The following is a 13963-nucleotide window of genomic DNA, read 5'->3' as shown; positions in this document are numbered from 1 at the left end:
TGGCAGATGGTAGAGGGGTATGGCTAAGTAGAGACTATAAAATGTGGATGAGAAAGTGAGTTGGGCATCCTGATTGGACGGGGAGCTAATGTAGAAAGGTGATGGGCATGGGGAATCTAACAGGATAGCATATTGACAGTATATTTTGGACAAGCTGATGCTTATGAAAGGCTAAGTCAAATGGAGAGTTTTGACAGGGCAGAGGGAGTACAGCTTGGAGCCAAGCAGGATGCTGAAGTTCAAACTTCAGTAGTGACTGGATCGAGGAAAGAACATGGTGGAATGGTTTGAACCTCGTGCAGAACTTTATCAGCATCTTGTTACAGACCTTTTCTATTTACCCCTCCTGGACTCACTATGCTTGGTTTGCATTTAATTTTTATTTTCATTTCTGCTGCATTCATAATCTTCAGTTTTTCCCCTCTATTTCTCAAATTTAAAAAAAATGTTAAATTGTTTTCTAGTCATATAACACACTAACTTCCTGTAAATAATAGCAGACATTTGATTTCTTTGCCTTCATCTTCTATCTTGGTTGTTCCAATTTCACCAAACTGTTTAATCGGGTCAATTTCTTAGAAGTCACATAGTTCAAACTTATTTGGATTCTGAAGAGGAGTCAGTTTAGACTTGAACTGTTAACTCCCATTTCACTCTCTGCAAGTGTTGTCTGGACATCAATTTATCCAGCACTTTGTTTTTATTTCAGGACTTCAGCTTTTATTTACACTTTTATCAATGCCTGTAATCATTTCTGATGCTGTATGACCTGCCACTGTTTTCAAGCATTTCTAGTTTTAATTACTCACTTACATTGACTAATTTTTTCTTCTCCATTAAAGCAAGGCAATAGTAAGAAATATACTTCATGACCAAACAGCTTTCAAATAATTGGCCACATAAAATATGGTCCGTATTTACATGATACAGAATGAAAAAAAATTTGTAACTTCAAATGCAGATCCATAGATTACTCTCTAGCTAGATTACTCTCTTTACAAATACAGCAGCTCTTTCATTATCACAACTGATTGGTTGTGATGAAATATCGCATTTGAAAACTAAAAAAATGTACTGAACCTTCCAGTCTAATCATAACTTGCTGCCTCCAACAAAAACCATGCCACCCCATTGACTTCAGCAAATGGATGATCCGAAGACACGGAATTGAAAGGATTACTGGAGATGGGTCAAGTCCCCCTTTAACTGCCATAATGAGCACTGAAAAGTCTCATTTACCAAATCCAAGTGTGTTGGAACATGAGTCGTTGAACTACTAACGCCAATGGGAGAGACTGATTCATCACAATATTGTTTTGTTTTCCAGAAGATGTAATGTTACATTAAAGGGCAATATTGTAAGGCTTTCCAGGCCTGAAACAATCTCCAACCTAATCACCAAAAACACAAGGCCATGACTATGTCATTCAATTTTCTGTAACTTGGCTTGTTATCTTATTTACAACAAAAACCTATCAACAAGTTCTAAAGTATCTTGTTGGCTGCATATGAAACATTAAGGGAGTTAGATAGTCCTAGTTCATAATCAGTTATAAGCCACTTAGTCTAACTCACTTGAGGTGAGTGTCAAAATAAACAAGCTCAATTCAGATGTCTCCGATAAAGGGTTGAATTTTGCCAATTAAAGACCTCCACTGAGAAATCAATTATCTGAATAGGCGCACATGATTTGCTGTGAACTGCTCAAAATATCATTTTAGTATTTTTAAAATGTTAAGTGTTTCAGTCCAAAAAGAATGCAAATGAACTATGATCTTAAATTGACTGATTTATTGATTCAGCATGATTTATGCTGATTTTACACATTTGAAGATATCAGTAATATTAAAACTAAGCAATACCTTTAGAAAAATGAGAATCTCAAAATTTTGTAGCAGAGGAACCCACACAGCCCATTGTGTCATCTCTCCAAAAGGGCAACATACTTAAATTAAATTTATATTTAATTATTTATCCAATTCTCTTTGAATTCTCTAATTTTGTTTCGACAACCATTTCATAGACTTTGCATAATATTTAACCAAAATATATGTTCATTAGATGAATTGCGAATTTTTTCCATTTTAGATATTTTCTGATCAAACTGGTCAGAGATGTTGTTATACGCCTCTAGAGCAGGTGGGACTTGATCCTAGGCTTCCTGGCTCAAAGGTGTGGACACTATCTCTGGGCCACGACAGCCCTTGTTTTATTCAGTTTTACGGCTGACAAATCTGAGCGGATTTTTTTCTTCTCCTTTTGCCTCACTAAAAATTCCTCAAATTTTAACACCTCTCTCACTGATACCTGTGCAATCATCCGTTTCATGATAACGGCCCCAAGCTTTAACATTATCCTGTAATTTCTGGGAATTATTGATGTCCTCATCTGCATGGCACCCCTTGGCAGCATTTGGGCCATCTTTCAAATGTCCACTAATAAGACCAGGGTTCCACTGCTCCAACTTTCTTGATGGCTCCTACAGTCATTATTTGATTGCATGCCTGACTTCCAGTCTTGAATGAGCTATAAGTATTTTTGAATTCATTCTTCAGATATGGCCGTAACTTACAGACCTGCATTACTGATGACTTTCTTTTTAAAGAACATGATAGCAGCTTGCCTTCTTGAACAATTGCAATTTGTGTATTAAAGATGCTCTCACAATACTAATAGGTGTGTAGCTCCAAGTTTTTAAAAAGCGCCAAAGGAACAATTTAACTCAAAGTCAGCATGGTATCCAGCATGCACATGAACACAGTGAATGTGGTTTTGAGAGATGCTCTGAAAGCAGCATCTTGGAGCTGACCACTGTTAGTGATGGAGAAAAAGTTTTTGATTAAGTGCTGAATGGTAGTTTGTGTGTAATGCTGTCCTGAGGAATTCCTGAAGCTGTGTTCTGACTTCAAGATAGATGGCTGTCTTCAACAACTATTTTCTCTTGTGCCAGTATGACACCCAGCTACTAGAGTGTTTTTCACTGTTCCCAATTTTGCCACCTTTTCTAGTAATCATTTGCATTCTTCAGGCATTGATATCAAAGGCAGTCATTCTGCCTTCACCTCTGGTATTCAGCTTGTGACTATATTTGGACTTGTGCTACAATGAAGTCTGCAGACAAGCGGTTCCAGCAGAACTTAAATTGATAACGTGCTTTCACTGATGCTTAATCATCAGGCACCACTTCACAGCACTGTTGACAACTCCTTCCATCATTTTGAAGGAAATTATAACTCGTATAATGAGCTGATAATTAGCCAGACTGTCCTGTGTTGTAGACATAACATACAAATTGCACAATTGCCCAGGTATGATAGATGTTGAAGCTTTATAGCGTACTGAAAAGATTAGTTAGGATCTGGAATACAGATCTTCCACTACAACTAGGATTTGTTGGAATTGAAAGCCTTTATTGTATCTGATTTCCTCAATATATCTGAGATACAAACATGAAACTGCAATCATCTGTCCTGTTAGAAACTTTATACCTTTGCCGCTGTTGTCATGTACCCTTTCCCCCAAATAGCTCAGAATCAACTAGATTGTTTGCAATTTCATTGTCCTGTTATATCTGTGTTGAGCTTCTGACTGACCATCACAAAGACTTCTATCTCTATCTCAGGCCATGCGAAAGAATGAAATCTTAATCCACATTTTTGTTTCCTTCGTATAACTGTTCCAAAACTCCTCTTCTCCACCTTCCATAATCTCCAGTAGTCAGCCTGGCTCCTCGTCCTCCAACGCCTCATATATAAAAATCAATATCCTCGTGTTTAAATCTCCTAACAGTCGTGCCTCTTATCTCGATAACCTCCCCCAGCTCTGCCAGAAACCTCCGCTCATCGATCTCTCGCCTCTCGTACAAATGGTGGACCGTTGGTGGCTGCCTGGTCGGGCCCCTACTCACTGGAATTTTTCTTTCCCCTACCAAACTGCTAGTCGTCTCTCTAATATCCCCTTCATTAGTCCGGAGTTCATTTTTTTCAGATTACTGTCAGGTGGGGATTTCCTGAACGTTTTGTCTCAGTAAAAGGCCAGATGTAAATTAAATTATTTGCTGTTGCATTATAATCAGGTTATTTAAATGAAACGAAAGTGTTTATCTGCTGGGCCGGGTTTGGTTTTGGATGGATTAAGGAGCAGCAATGCACACTCTCCATTTCCGGGTGCCGGGTCTGAACTCTCCGCCTATGAAAAGCGGACACACATACATCGGACGGAGGAGGCAGGTCCGGGAGATGAAACCGGCTAAATGAATAGAAAATACGGAACAAGACGGCGCTAAACTGTATAAACCAAGGCGAGCAAACGCCCGTTAAACTCCATTTTATTTTGTCTTAGTCAAAAGCCCAGCGGCAAGGCGAGCCCCTTGGGGGGGGTAACGGCCTTGGGCCGCAGTTCAGAGAGCGGCGGTACAGACAGGGCCTCTCCCCACCTCCCAAACACACACCCCGGCCCACCTTCAGACTGTAGCGGACCCGCTCTCCCCTCCTTCTCCAACCGGCTTTAAACGGCGGGGGCGGGGGCTCGCTCCGATTACACAGATTGAACCAAAAGTCAGTAAAGGAACGAGGCACTCACCAGCAGCAGGAGGATGATGATGTGCCGAATGGAGTGAAAGTGTTGCAGAGGCGTTGTAGATTTCATGGTAGTGGTGAGTGAGTGGACTGGTCGGCCGGGCTCCACACTGCTTCTCCCCTCTCTGCTCCACTTACACCGCAGGCCACCTCCGGAACCACAACCCGCTGCTTCGAGACGGGATGAGGAAACAATGCACAAACACTTCCTGCGCTACCGCACAGCATCCCGGGAGTTGTAGTTTCACTGCCCCCAACGCCACGACCTGTTTGAGAGCAGCATCTGGAGCAGAGAGACTACAGGGACCAGCATGCAGTATTCGGCCGGCGCTGGAGAGTGGAGTTTGGAAATGTGTAATTTGTTGTAAATAAAATAATATTTTAATTAATTGCTGGAGGGAGATTAACGCCTTGATTCTATTTTTTCCTCCCGGACACTGACGAGGGAAGTTGTCTATGTTGTTAGACAAATGAAGGAGTAAAATGAAAAGAGCTCGAAGTTGAAAACTTTTCTCCTGGTTTTTTCTCCCCCGGGCCTTTCGGCAACTGTAGGTAAACACAGTCCAACTATTGAACTTGTGAGATAATGATCATAAATGAAAGCTTTTTAATTGTTTAATTCGAAAGTGAAAAGAGCTTGTAACATAGTTCGCGCTTTTGGTGTTCAAAAGATGCGTAGCATAAAGTTGGTAAATTGTTATATTTGGCTAAGGAGAAAAGTACAGTTATTTGTTTCTGGATATAGTCATATCGATGGAATGATAATATGTTTAACATGCCAAACATTCTTAAACTTAATAGTTCGATGGGACTAGAATATGAGGACAAGTACAAACCACAAACACTTGGTGAAGAGATAGCAGGAACTGCAGATGCTGGAGAATCTGAGATAACAGGGTGTAGAGCTGAATGAACACAGCAGGCCGAGCAGCCTGCTCCTCTGATGCTGCTCGGCCTGCTGTGTTCATCCAGCTCTACACCTTGTTATCTCAGACACTTGGTGAAAATTGCTTGATTGGTTTTGAATTTCTAAACGTAACATGTACATTCAAATAACAATTTGATTTGGTAAGAGTAATATTTTCCAAATCAGAAAGTTGTAGTTTTAGACTTATTTGGGAATTAAGTTGAGTGCAAAATCTTGATTGATTAGTGCTATGAAGAACCAAGAGAATGCTGTGTTGTTGGAAATGCCATTTTGCAACTAGGGTTGTCAGATGAATGCTTAATATTCTATTGCACAATTTAAAGAAACTGAGGTAGATTGCCCTGTATTTTGTCCAAATTAGCTACTGTTTTCAGGCACACCACACATACCTTAAGACCAAAAGATAGGAGAAGAATTAGGCCATTCAGCTCATTGAGTCTGGTCCACTATTCAATCATAGCTCATATGTTTCTCAACCCCAATTTCCTACCCTCTTTCCCCCAACCCTTGATCTGCTTACCAATCAAGAACCTATCGATCTCTGTCTTAAATTCATTCAATCACTTGGCCTCCGCAACCCTCTGCGGCAATGATTTCCACAGATTAACCATTCTCTGGTTGAAGAATTTCCTTCTCATCTCAGTTCTAAAAGATTATCCTTTCATTCTGAGGCAGTGCTCTTGGTCCTAGTCTCTCCTACTAGTGAAAAATCTTATCCATGTCCTCTCTATCCTGGCCTCTCAGTAGTCTGTAAGTTTCAATGAGATCTGCCCTCATCCTTCTAAACTGCATTAAGTACAAGCCCAGACTCCTCATATGACAAGCCCTTCATCCCAAGTCATTCTTATAAACGTTCTCTAGACATCCTCCAACACAGCAAAAACTTCCTTAGATATGGGGACCAAAACGGCGCACAATATTCTAAACGCGGTCTGACCAGAGCCTTAGCCTCAGCACTACAGCCCTACTGTTGTATTCTAGCCTTTTCAAAATGAAAGCTAACTATATTTGTCTTCCTGAATGCCAGGTGAACCTGCACATTAACCTTAAGAGAATCATGAACTGGGACTCTCAAATCTCTTTGGGCTTCAGATTTCCAAAGCTTTCACCCATTAAGAAAATAGTTTACATCCCTATTCTTCCTAGCAAAGTGCACGACCTCACACTTTACAACATCGTATTCCATCCATCACTGCTTTGTCCACTCTCATAGCCTGTCTAAGTTTTTCTGCAGCCTTCCTTCTCTCTGAATGCTACCTGTCCCTGCACCTATCTTTGTGTAATCTGCAAACTTAGCAACAATGCCTCAGTTCTTTCATCCAGATTGTTAATGTATAACATGAATCGTTATTGTCTCAACACAGACCCCTGTGGAACTCCACTAATAACCTCCTGCCATCCTGAAAAATATCCCTAGTCTCTGCCTTCTGCCAGTCAGCTAATCTTCTATCCATATACGATTTATTTGATGTGATTTTAGACAATCTATTCAGAACAGTTTGCTGGAGTAATATCAAAATTGCCAGGGATGAATGTCATGTTAAACTATTTGATTTAGTGACAAGTTAACAGTAATGGTAAGAAGGAAACACCTTTCAAATTGTAATCATCAAATAATGTTGGTGTGACATAGTATTTAAACATGCGCATGAGCCGAAGATCATGAGCAGAGATGTTTTATTCCTCTGGCACAAGTGTTTACAAACATGAAGGAAAACAAGAACTAAGAAAGCAAAGTATTTACATGGAACTAAACTTGTAGTTCACATCTCATTCAGGAAATGCTTTTCAGTCTCTCCCACTTTCTGTGAGGCCTTTTTTAAATGAAAACATCCTTTCCTCAGAGGATGTCCACTCAACTGCTCAAGTTTCCCTGCTTAATGCTCTCCCTCACTTTGCTACCTGTTGCTGGATGCCCTATCATACACTTACTGAATTGAGACTCGCCATCATGGCAGCTACACACAATATAGTGGGACTGTTTGTGAAGCAGTTATGTGATCAGCAAGTTTAATTGCACAATAATGGTCAGAATTTTTGGGTCCATGTTAGTAGCAATACTTTATTCTTCCATCAGTGCTAAGTATTTGGGTGATATGTAACATTTTCTCAAGAGAATCTTCTCAGCCTCTTGTCTGTACAAAGAGTTTTCATGGCATCCGGGCTCTGTGGTGGATCACCCAGGTTGGGGTCTAGGTTGGTCAGGACTTATTGTTTCAGCTGACAGATCTTCCTTGCTCCAGGGCTGGAGTAGATCTCCCTGCCCATGGATTCAGCTCCATGGATTCACAGCACACTGGTCACTCTGATTCCTCATCACTAATCAACATGTGCTTTACTAGAGACATCATGCACCAGTACTTCAGATTCCACAATATGGCTGAGTGAGCTGTTTGTCTCCACATCATCCACCAGACATTTGGCCTCTGTGAACTATTTTCAGATACTACCCTCTAGCTGCTGGTTTAACAACTTAGGTGTGGTCACCTGGATCCAGCCTCTTGATGACTCTGTCAGGTTCAGAATCCCAAACATTTTGTATCTTATTTGGACCATGGATATTCCGATTTCAGAGGAGTACCATTCTGTTGATTAGAAGGTTAGACCTGTCAGTCTTATGATTTTTCAATGCTTATGTATCTTTATCCTCTTGGCCTCCATCTAAAATGCCTGGCTTAGCTCATGAGATACTCAGCTATCCACTCATCGACCTGGTCATCTCCATCAGGAGTGGAGAGCCAAAAGATGTTACATGGAAATGAATGGGCCTTCTGTTGAGAATGGCCTTGGATGAGTGCAGTGCACTATTATAAGCCTAAACAAGCTCTGGAAAATAATTATGCCAAGATGAATTTCCAAGAAAATCATCAAGATGAGGGAACATGGGATTGGGACATCATAGCTTTTATAGAAACTTGATGGAAAGAACTGGCAGCTCAATGTTCCAGGTTTCAAATGCTATAGGAAGGACGGGCAAAGAGGCAAAAGAGGAGACAGAGTTGTGTTTTTGAGTAAGAGAAACATTACTTTTGTAACTAACGACGATATTTCTGAAAAATTGTCCAGTGAAAATATATGGGTTGAAATTAGAAATTAGAAAGGAATGATCACCTTGATGGGGTTGTTCTGTAGACCTTCCAATAGTCAGAGGGAAATAGAGGAACAAATATGTAGAGAGATATGTAAGAATAATAAGGTTGTAATAGTGTGTGATTTTAATTTTCGAAGCATTTTGACTGGGACTACCATGGTGTTTACAGGTTTGGACGGTGAAGAATTTGTTAAATGTGTTCAAGAAAATTTTCTTTATCAATATGTGCTTGCTTCTACTAGAGAAAGAGCAAAACTAGACTTTCTTTTGAGCAATAAGATAGGGGAAGTGACTGAAGTGATAGTAGGGGAACACATTGGGTCTAGTGATCGTAGTTCTATTTGTTTTAAAATAGGTATGGAAAAGGATAAGCTTTCCACAAAAATTAAAGTTTTTAATTGGGGTAGGACAAATTTTAATGAAATGAGACAAGAACATTCAAAATTGATTGGAGTAGACTGTACATAGGTAAAGGGACTTTTGATAAATGGGAGGCTTTCAAAAGTATGATATTGAGAGTTCAGAGTCATTATGTTCCAGTTAGAGTGAAAGGTAAGGCTGGTAGGCTTCAAGAACAATAGATGAATAAAGATATTGAAGTTCTAGTCAAAAATAAAAGAAAGTCATATATTAGATGTGGACAATAGGATTCAAATGAATCTCTTAGACAATATAAAGAGTGTAGGGGCATTCTTAAGAGGGAGATCAGGAAGGCAAGGGGAGGAAATGTGATGGCCTTGACCAATATGATTCAGGAAAATTGAAAGAGATTCTACAAGTACTTTAACAGAGAGAGAGTAGGGCTCCTTAACGGTCAAAAAGGTCATCTTTGTGTTGTACCTCAGGAGATGGGAGAGATATCAGATTTCACATATTTCCCGTATAAATAATTCACATCAATTTTTAGTGCGGAGAAAGAAGTGGAGGCTAGAGAACTCAGAAATAAATATTGATATTTTGAAAACAGTTCACATTACAGAAGAGGAAATGATAGAAGTCTTAGAAAATATAAAGGTGGATAAATCTCCAGGACCTGATCCAGTGTGACCCAGGACTTTGTTGGAAATTAAGAAGGAAATCGCAAGCCCCCCTTAAGAAATATTTGTAGCATCTATAAATACAGGTGAAATGTCGAAAGACTGGAGGATGGCTAATGTTGTGCCTTTATTAAAGAAGCCTGGAAACTATAGACCTGTGAGTCTGACTTTGGTGGGTAAGTTGTTGAGAGTGATTCTGAAAGATAGGATTTATGTGCATTTGGAGAGTCAATGAATGATCAGAAATAGTCAGCATGGTTTTGTGCGAGGGAAATCATGTCTCACAACCTTGATTGAATTTTTTGAGGAAGTAACTGGGAAGATTGCTGAGGACAGAGCGATAGACATTGTTTACTTGGACTTTCACAATGTTATGCATGGTGAACTAATTAGTAAAGCTAGACCACATGAAATTCAGCGTGAGCTTGCCAATTGGTTACAAAATTGGCTTAACAGCAGGAGACAGAGTGTAATGGTGGAGGGTTGTTTTTCGGACTGGAGATCTGTGACCAGCGGTGTTCAACAGGGATCAGTGCTGGGTGCACTTTTGTTGGTCATTTCTACTAATGATTTAGATGGGAATATAGAAAGCATGGTTAGTAAGTTTGCGGATGACACCAAGATTGGTGATATAGTGGACAGTAAAGATGATTATCTAAGATTACAAAGATATCTTGATCATTTGGGTCAATGGGCTAAAGAATGGCAGATGGATTTTAATTTGGATAATTGTAAGATATTGCATTTTGGTAAAACAAACAAAGGCAAGACTTATACAGTTAAAAGTTGGCCTTGGGCAGTGTTGTAGAAAAGCGAGACCTAGGGGGTTGTAGAAAAGCGAGACCTAGGGGTTCAGATACGTAATTCTTTGAAGTTTGCATCACATATAGATAGGGTAGTTAAGAAATCTTTAGGCATGCTTGCTTTCGTTGCTCAGACCTTTGAGTAAAGGAGTTGGGACATCATATTGAGATTGTACAGGACGTTGGTGAGGGCTCTTCTTGAGTATGTGTGCAGTTCTGGTCGACTTGTTGCAGGAGGGACATTATTAAGCAAGAGAGAGTTCAAAAGATATTTACCAGGATGTTGATGGGAATGGAATGTTTGAATTATAAGGAGTGGCTGGATAGGCTGTGAGTTTTTTCACTGGAACAAAGGAGGTTGAGAGGTGACCTTTATAGAGGTTTATAAAATCTGTGGAGTATATATGAGGTGAATGGCAGGTGTCTATTCCCTAGGATGGGGTTTTTTAAGACAGCGGGGCATATTTTTAAGGTGAGAGGAGAAAGATTTTAAAAAGGCAGGAGAAGCCACTTTTTTATGCAGAGAGTGGTTCGTGTTTGGAATGAACTTCTAGAGCAAGTGGTGGATGCGAGTACAGTCAGAATGTTTAAAAAACATTTAGATAAGTACATGAATAAGAAGTGTTTGGAGGGATATGGGCCAAGTAAAGGCAGGTGGGACAAGTTTAGTTTGGAATTACGTCGGCATGGACTGGTTTGACTGAAGAGTCGGTTTCCATGATGTTTAACTCTTTGTCTATAACTAAGGCAAATTTCAAATCAATGATATGTAACTGGTCACAAAGTAGTTGAACTGTTATTGGGCACACTTAGAGTGACAGGATGAAGTATTGAAACAGGTATTTGTTGTAATTACAAAACCAGTGTATCTTTCTCAAAGACAACTGCATACTCTCAGCTTTTAAGCAAATGAGGTGAGATAGTGAATTTGGCTGCAAGGAGAGATTTTCACAAATGAAGGGAAACATGGAAGTGGACAAGATGTTTTCAAGAAAAGTTTTAAAAGAAAATCATACATGCTCATAAAGGGAAGATCAAGAATGGAAGGAACGTTAACAGCTCAAAAGAAAGAGCATGTGAATGGTGAGGGAAATGTGAATCTAATAAAGATGGATGTAGGTGATACTATAATGATTGGCATCCTTCCATTTGCAAGAGATTACAGCTTCAGAAGTTTTGAGAGGTTAGATGAATCTCGCTGCATTTCCTTTGTAAAGACTGCATCTTTTTCTTTTATTTTGTTTGTGGACTAAAATGAGAAAAGGACTGTTTTAAGACCAAGGACTGTGAAGGAATTGCTGCACTTTTCAAAACAAGCAAAGGTAACTGGTACTCATTGTGAGTTGTGCTTACACTGTTACTTTGCAAGCAGTGGTTGCAGAGAGGTAAGATGCTGGGTACTGGGGTGTGTATGCAGAGTAAGATTCATCTAGCAACAGATAGCTGACGGTTTTTGCTAATGTAACCAGTTGTGTATGGCGAAGTGAAAGAATAAGGAGAAGGAGATTAGAGAAGAGAAGGTCTTGTGAAGCAGAAAGAACATCTCATCAGTGCTGTGGACTGGTGCTATTGAACTTTATTTCCCCAGAATTTTGTTCTTCTAGCCATTTTGTTTCTTTTTGCCTATATGTCTCTGTATTGGCATTTTAAAATGGTGTTAGAGTTTCAACTAGTAGAGATAAATGTTTATAGTTCATAGGTTCTAGCCACACGTAACCAAAACTATTTGTAACGAGTGCAAGTTCTTGTCAAGTACAGGAACCTGCTCAGTGTTTTCTGTTAACCTTATTCCACTAGACAGGTGAATTGGGGGCTTTGTGTACATTGATTAAATCATTAATTTTGTAATGACCCAATGAGTAATGGGGCTTAGGAATCAGCACACTTTACTACGTGGGTCATAATACCTTTGAACTAGATGAACTAGCCGATTCTGGAAAGGCAAAGTCTGTCCCTTGCTGGTACTTTGGGATGATCTCTGTTGACACTCTGTTTGCAGGGCTGGCATCTGCTTTATATTAATAGTGGCATTGATTACAAGAGTAAGGCTATATTGAACTTTCTTAAGACCCTAGTTTGCCATCATTGGGAGTATTACATCCTGTTCTGGGCACTGCACTTTAGAAAGAATGTAAAGGAAGTGGTTTACGAGAATGGTTCTATTTAAGGTAAATTAGAGAAGCTGGGTCTCTTCTCCTTGGCAAAAAGTTGGTTGAATGGTGATGTGATGGAAGTATTCAAAATCATGAGTGGTCTAGACAGAGTAAATAGGGAGAAATATTCCCATTGTGAAAGGATTAAGAACAAAAGAGCGCAGTTTTATGAGTAGCAGGAAGGCTGACGTTTCGGGCCTAGACTCTTCTTCAGAAATGAATATTTCAGAATATTCCTGAAGAAGGGTTTAGGCCCGAAACGTCAGCCTTCCTGCTCCTCCGATGCTGCTTGGCCTGCTGTGTTCATTCAGCTCTACACCTTGTTATCTCAGATTCTCCAGCATCTGCAGTTCCTACTATCTCTGTTCTTGTGCTGTACTGTTTTGTGTTCTACGTTACTGCACTGCACCAATTTTGCGATTTTGTATCAATTGTTGATTGGAGTTTCCTGCTTTTGTGATTGATGTTGAGGTCTTTCATGTTTATTTTGACATAACCTTGAATCACAGCCTTGGGCACCCTATAGGTCACTTGGCACAGAGTGTCCCTCTGCATAACACAACTTTGGGAATGTGGCCATCTTCCATCTTTTGCGTATGTTGAAGCTAGTGCAGCCTTCTCTGCTTGATGAGAACTACTTTACTTTTGGCACATGTGTCGTAGAAAGATCTGCTTTATTGCTGACTTGCTCATTCCATGTGATGTCAAGGATATATCTCAAATATCTGTGGAGTTTATTGGGCCTTCATTTGTTTCTTTTGGCTGCGTAGCTGGCAGAATTTTGGGGGTACAAACTTTACTAGCATCAGCATCTCTCTTTTTCAACCTTCAGACTGAAATCAGAGGAAGGGTAGGAGCCCATACACCTGGAGCCCACTCATTTGCAGGGGTTGTAGGATGGTGCTTGCTTAAGAATCACAAGTTCTTTATAAAACTCCACTCCAGGATCTTATACTCTCCTGAGTAGGACACAAGGGATTTAACCTATAGAGGAAACCTGTTTGATGATTGCCAGAACATTTCCACACACTGGGGTGGCTTATGAGTTGATACAAAAGTAGGTTTCAAAAAAAGTACAGCAGGATTGTTAAATCAGTACTTTATATCAGTTTTCACCATGGGTCGGTCAACTCGGTTAGCTAGAGTAAAGCCAGCAGTGGGTGTTCAATCATTGTATTGATTGTGGTAGTTCATGGAGGGCTGTCTCCTCATCTTGCACTATGTGTGGGCTGTTTACCCTAAGCTATACATAACCACTGTCTCTCTCCAACATTGAGAAATGTCTATGGTCCTTCGTGGAACATGGCTCCTTAAGATTGAAGAGGAGGACAAAATACCAGCAGTACGTAGAAATCTAAAAAATAAACCAAGGGA

The 13963-nt window shown here is 40.0% G+C and overlaps 1 protein-coding gene and 1 long non-coding RNA gene across 4 annotated transcripts in view; one reads left to right on the top strand and one right to left on the bottom strand.

Annotated features, from left to right (window-relative positions):
* Window positions 1–4774, bottom strand: part of erp44 (endoplasmic reticulum protein 44) — a 94038-nt gene extending 89264 nt beyond the window's left edge. The window contains exon 1 of one of the 2 annotated variants that reach the window (XM_048616458.1): window positions 4582–4774. In XM_048616458.1, coding sequence (XP_048472415.1) covers window positions 4582–4647 — 66 coding nt within the window. In that variant the 5' untranslated portion in view covers window positions 4648–4774. The remainder of the gene's footprint in view (window positions 1–4581) is intronic. The other variant, XM_048616461.1, reaches the window with a different exon arrangement.
* Window positions 4775–4833: 59 nt separating this feature from the next.
* Window positions 4834–13963, top strand: part of LOC125486915 — a 46145-nt gene continuing 37015 nt past the window's right edge. For both annotated transcript variants that reach the window (XR_007265515.1, XR_007265512.1), the window contains exon 1: window positions 4834–5129. This is a non-coding gene — a long non-coding RNA (uncharacterized LOC125486915). The remainder of the gene's footprint in view (window positions 5130–13963) is intronic.

This window comes from Rhincodon typus, chromosome 2, assembly GCF_021869965.1.
Source record: "Rhincodon typus isolate 14 chromosome 2, sRhiTyp1.1, whole genome shotgun sequence".
Classification (NCBI taxonomy): domain Eukaryota; kingdom Metazoa; phylum Chordata; class Chondrichthyes; order Orectolobiformes; family Rhincodontidae; genus Rhincodon; species Rhincodon typus.
The sequence above is the reverse complement of the archived record's forward strand: the minus strand, read 5'-3'. Positions and strand labels throughout refer to the sequence as shown.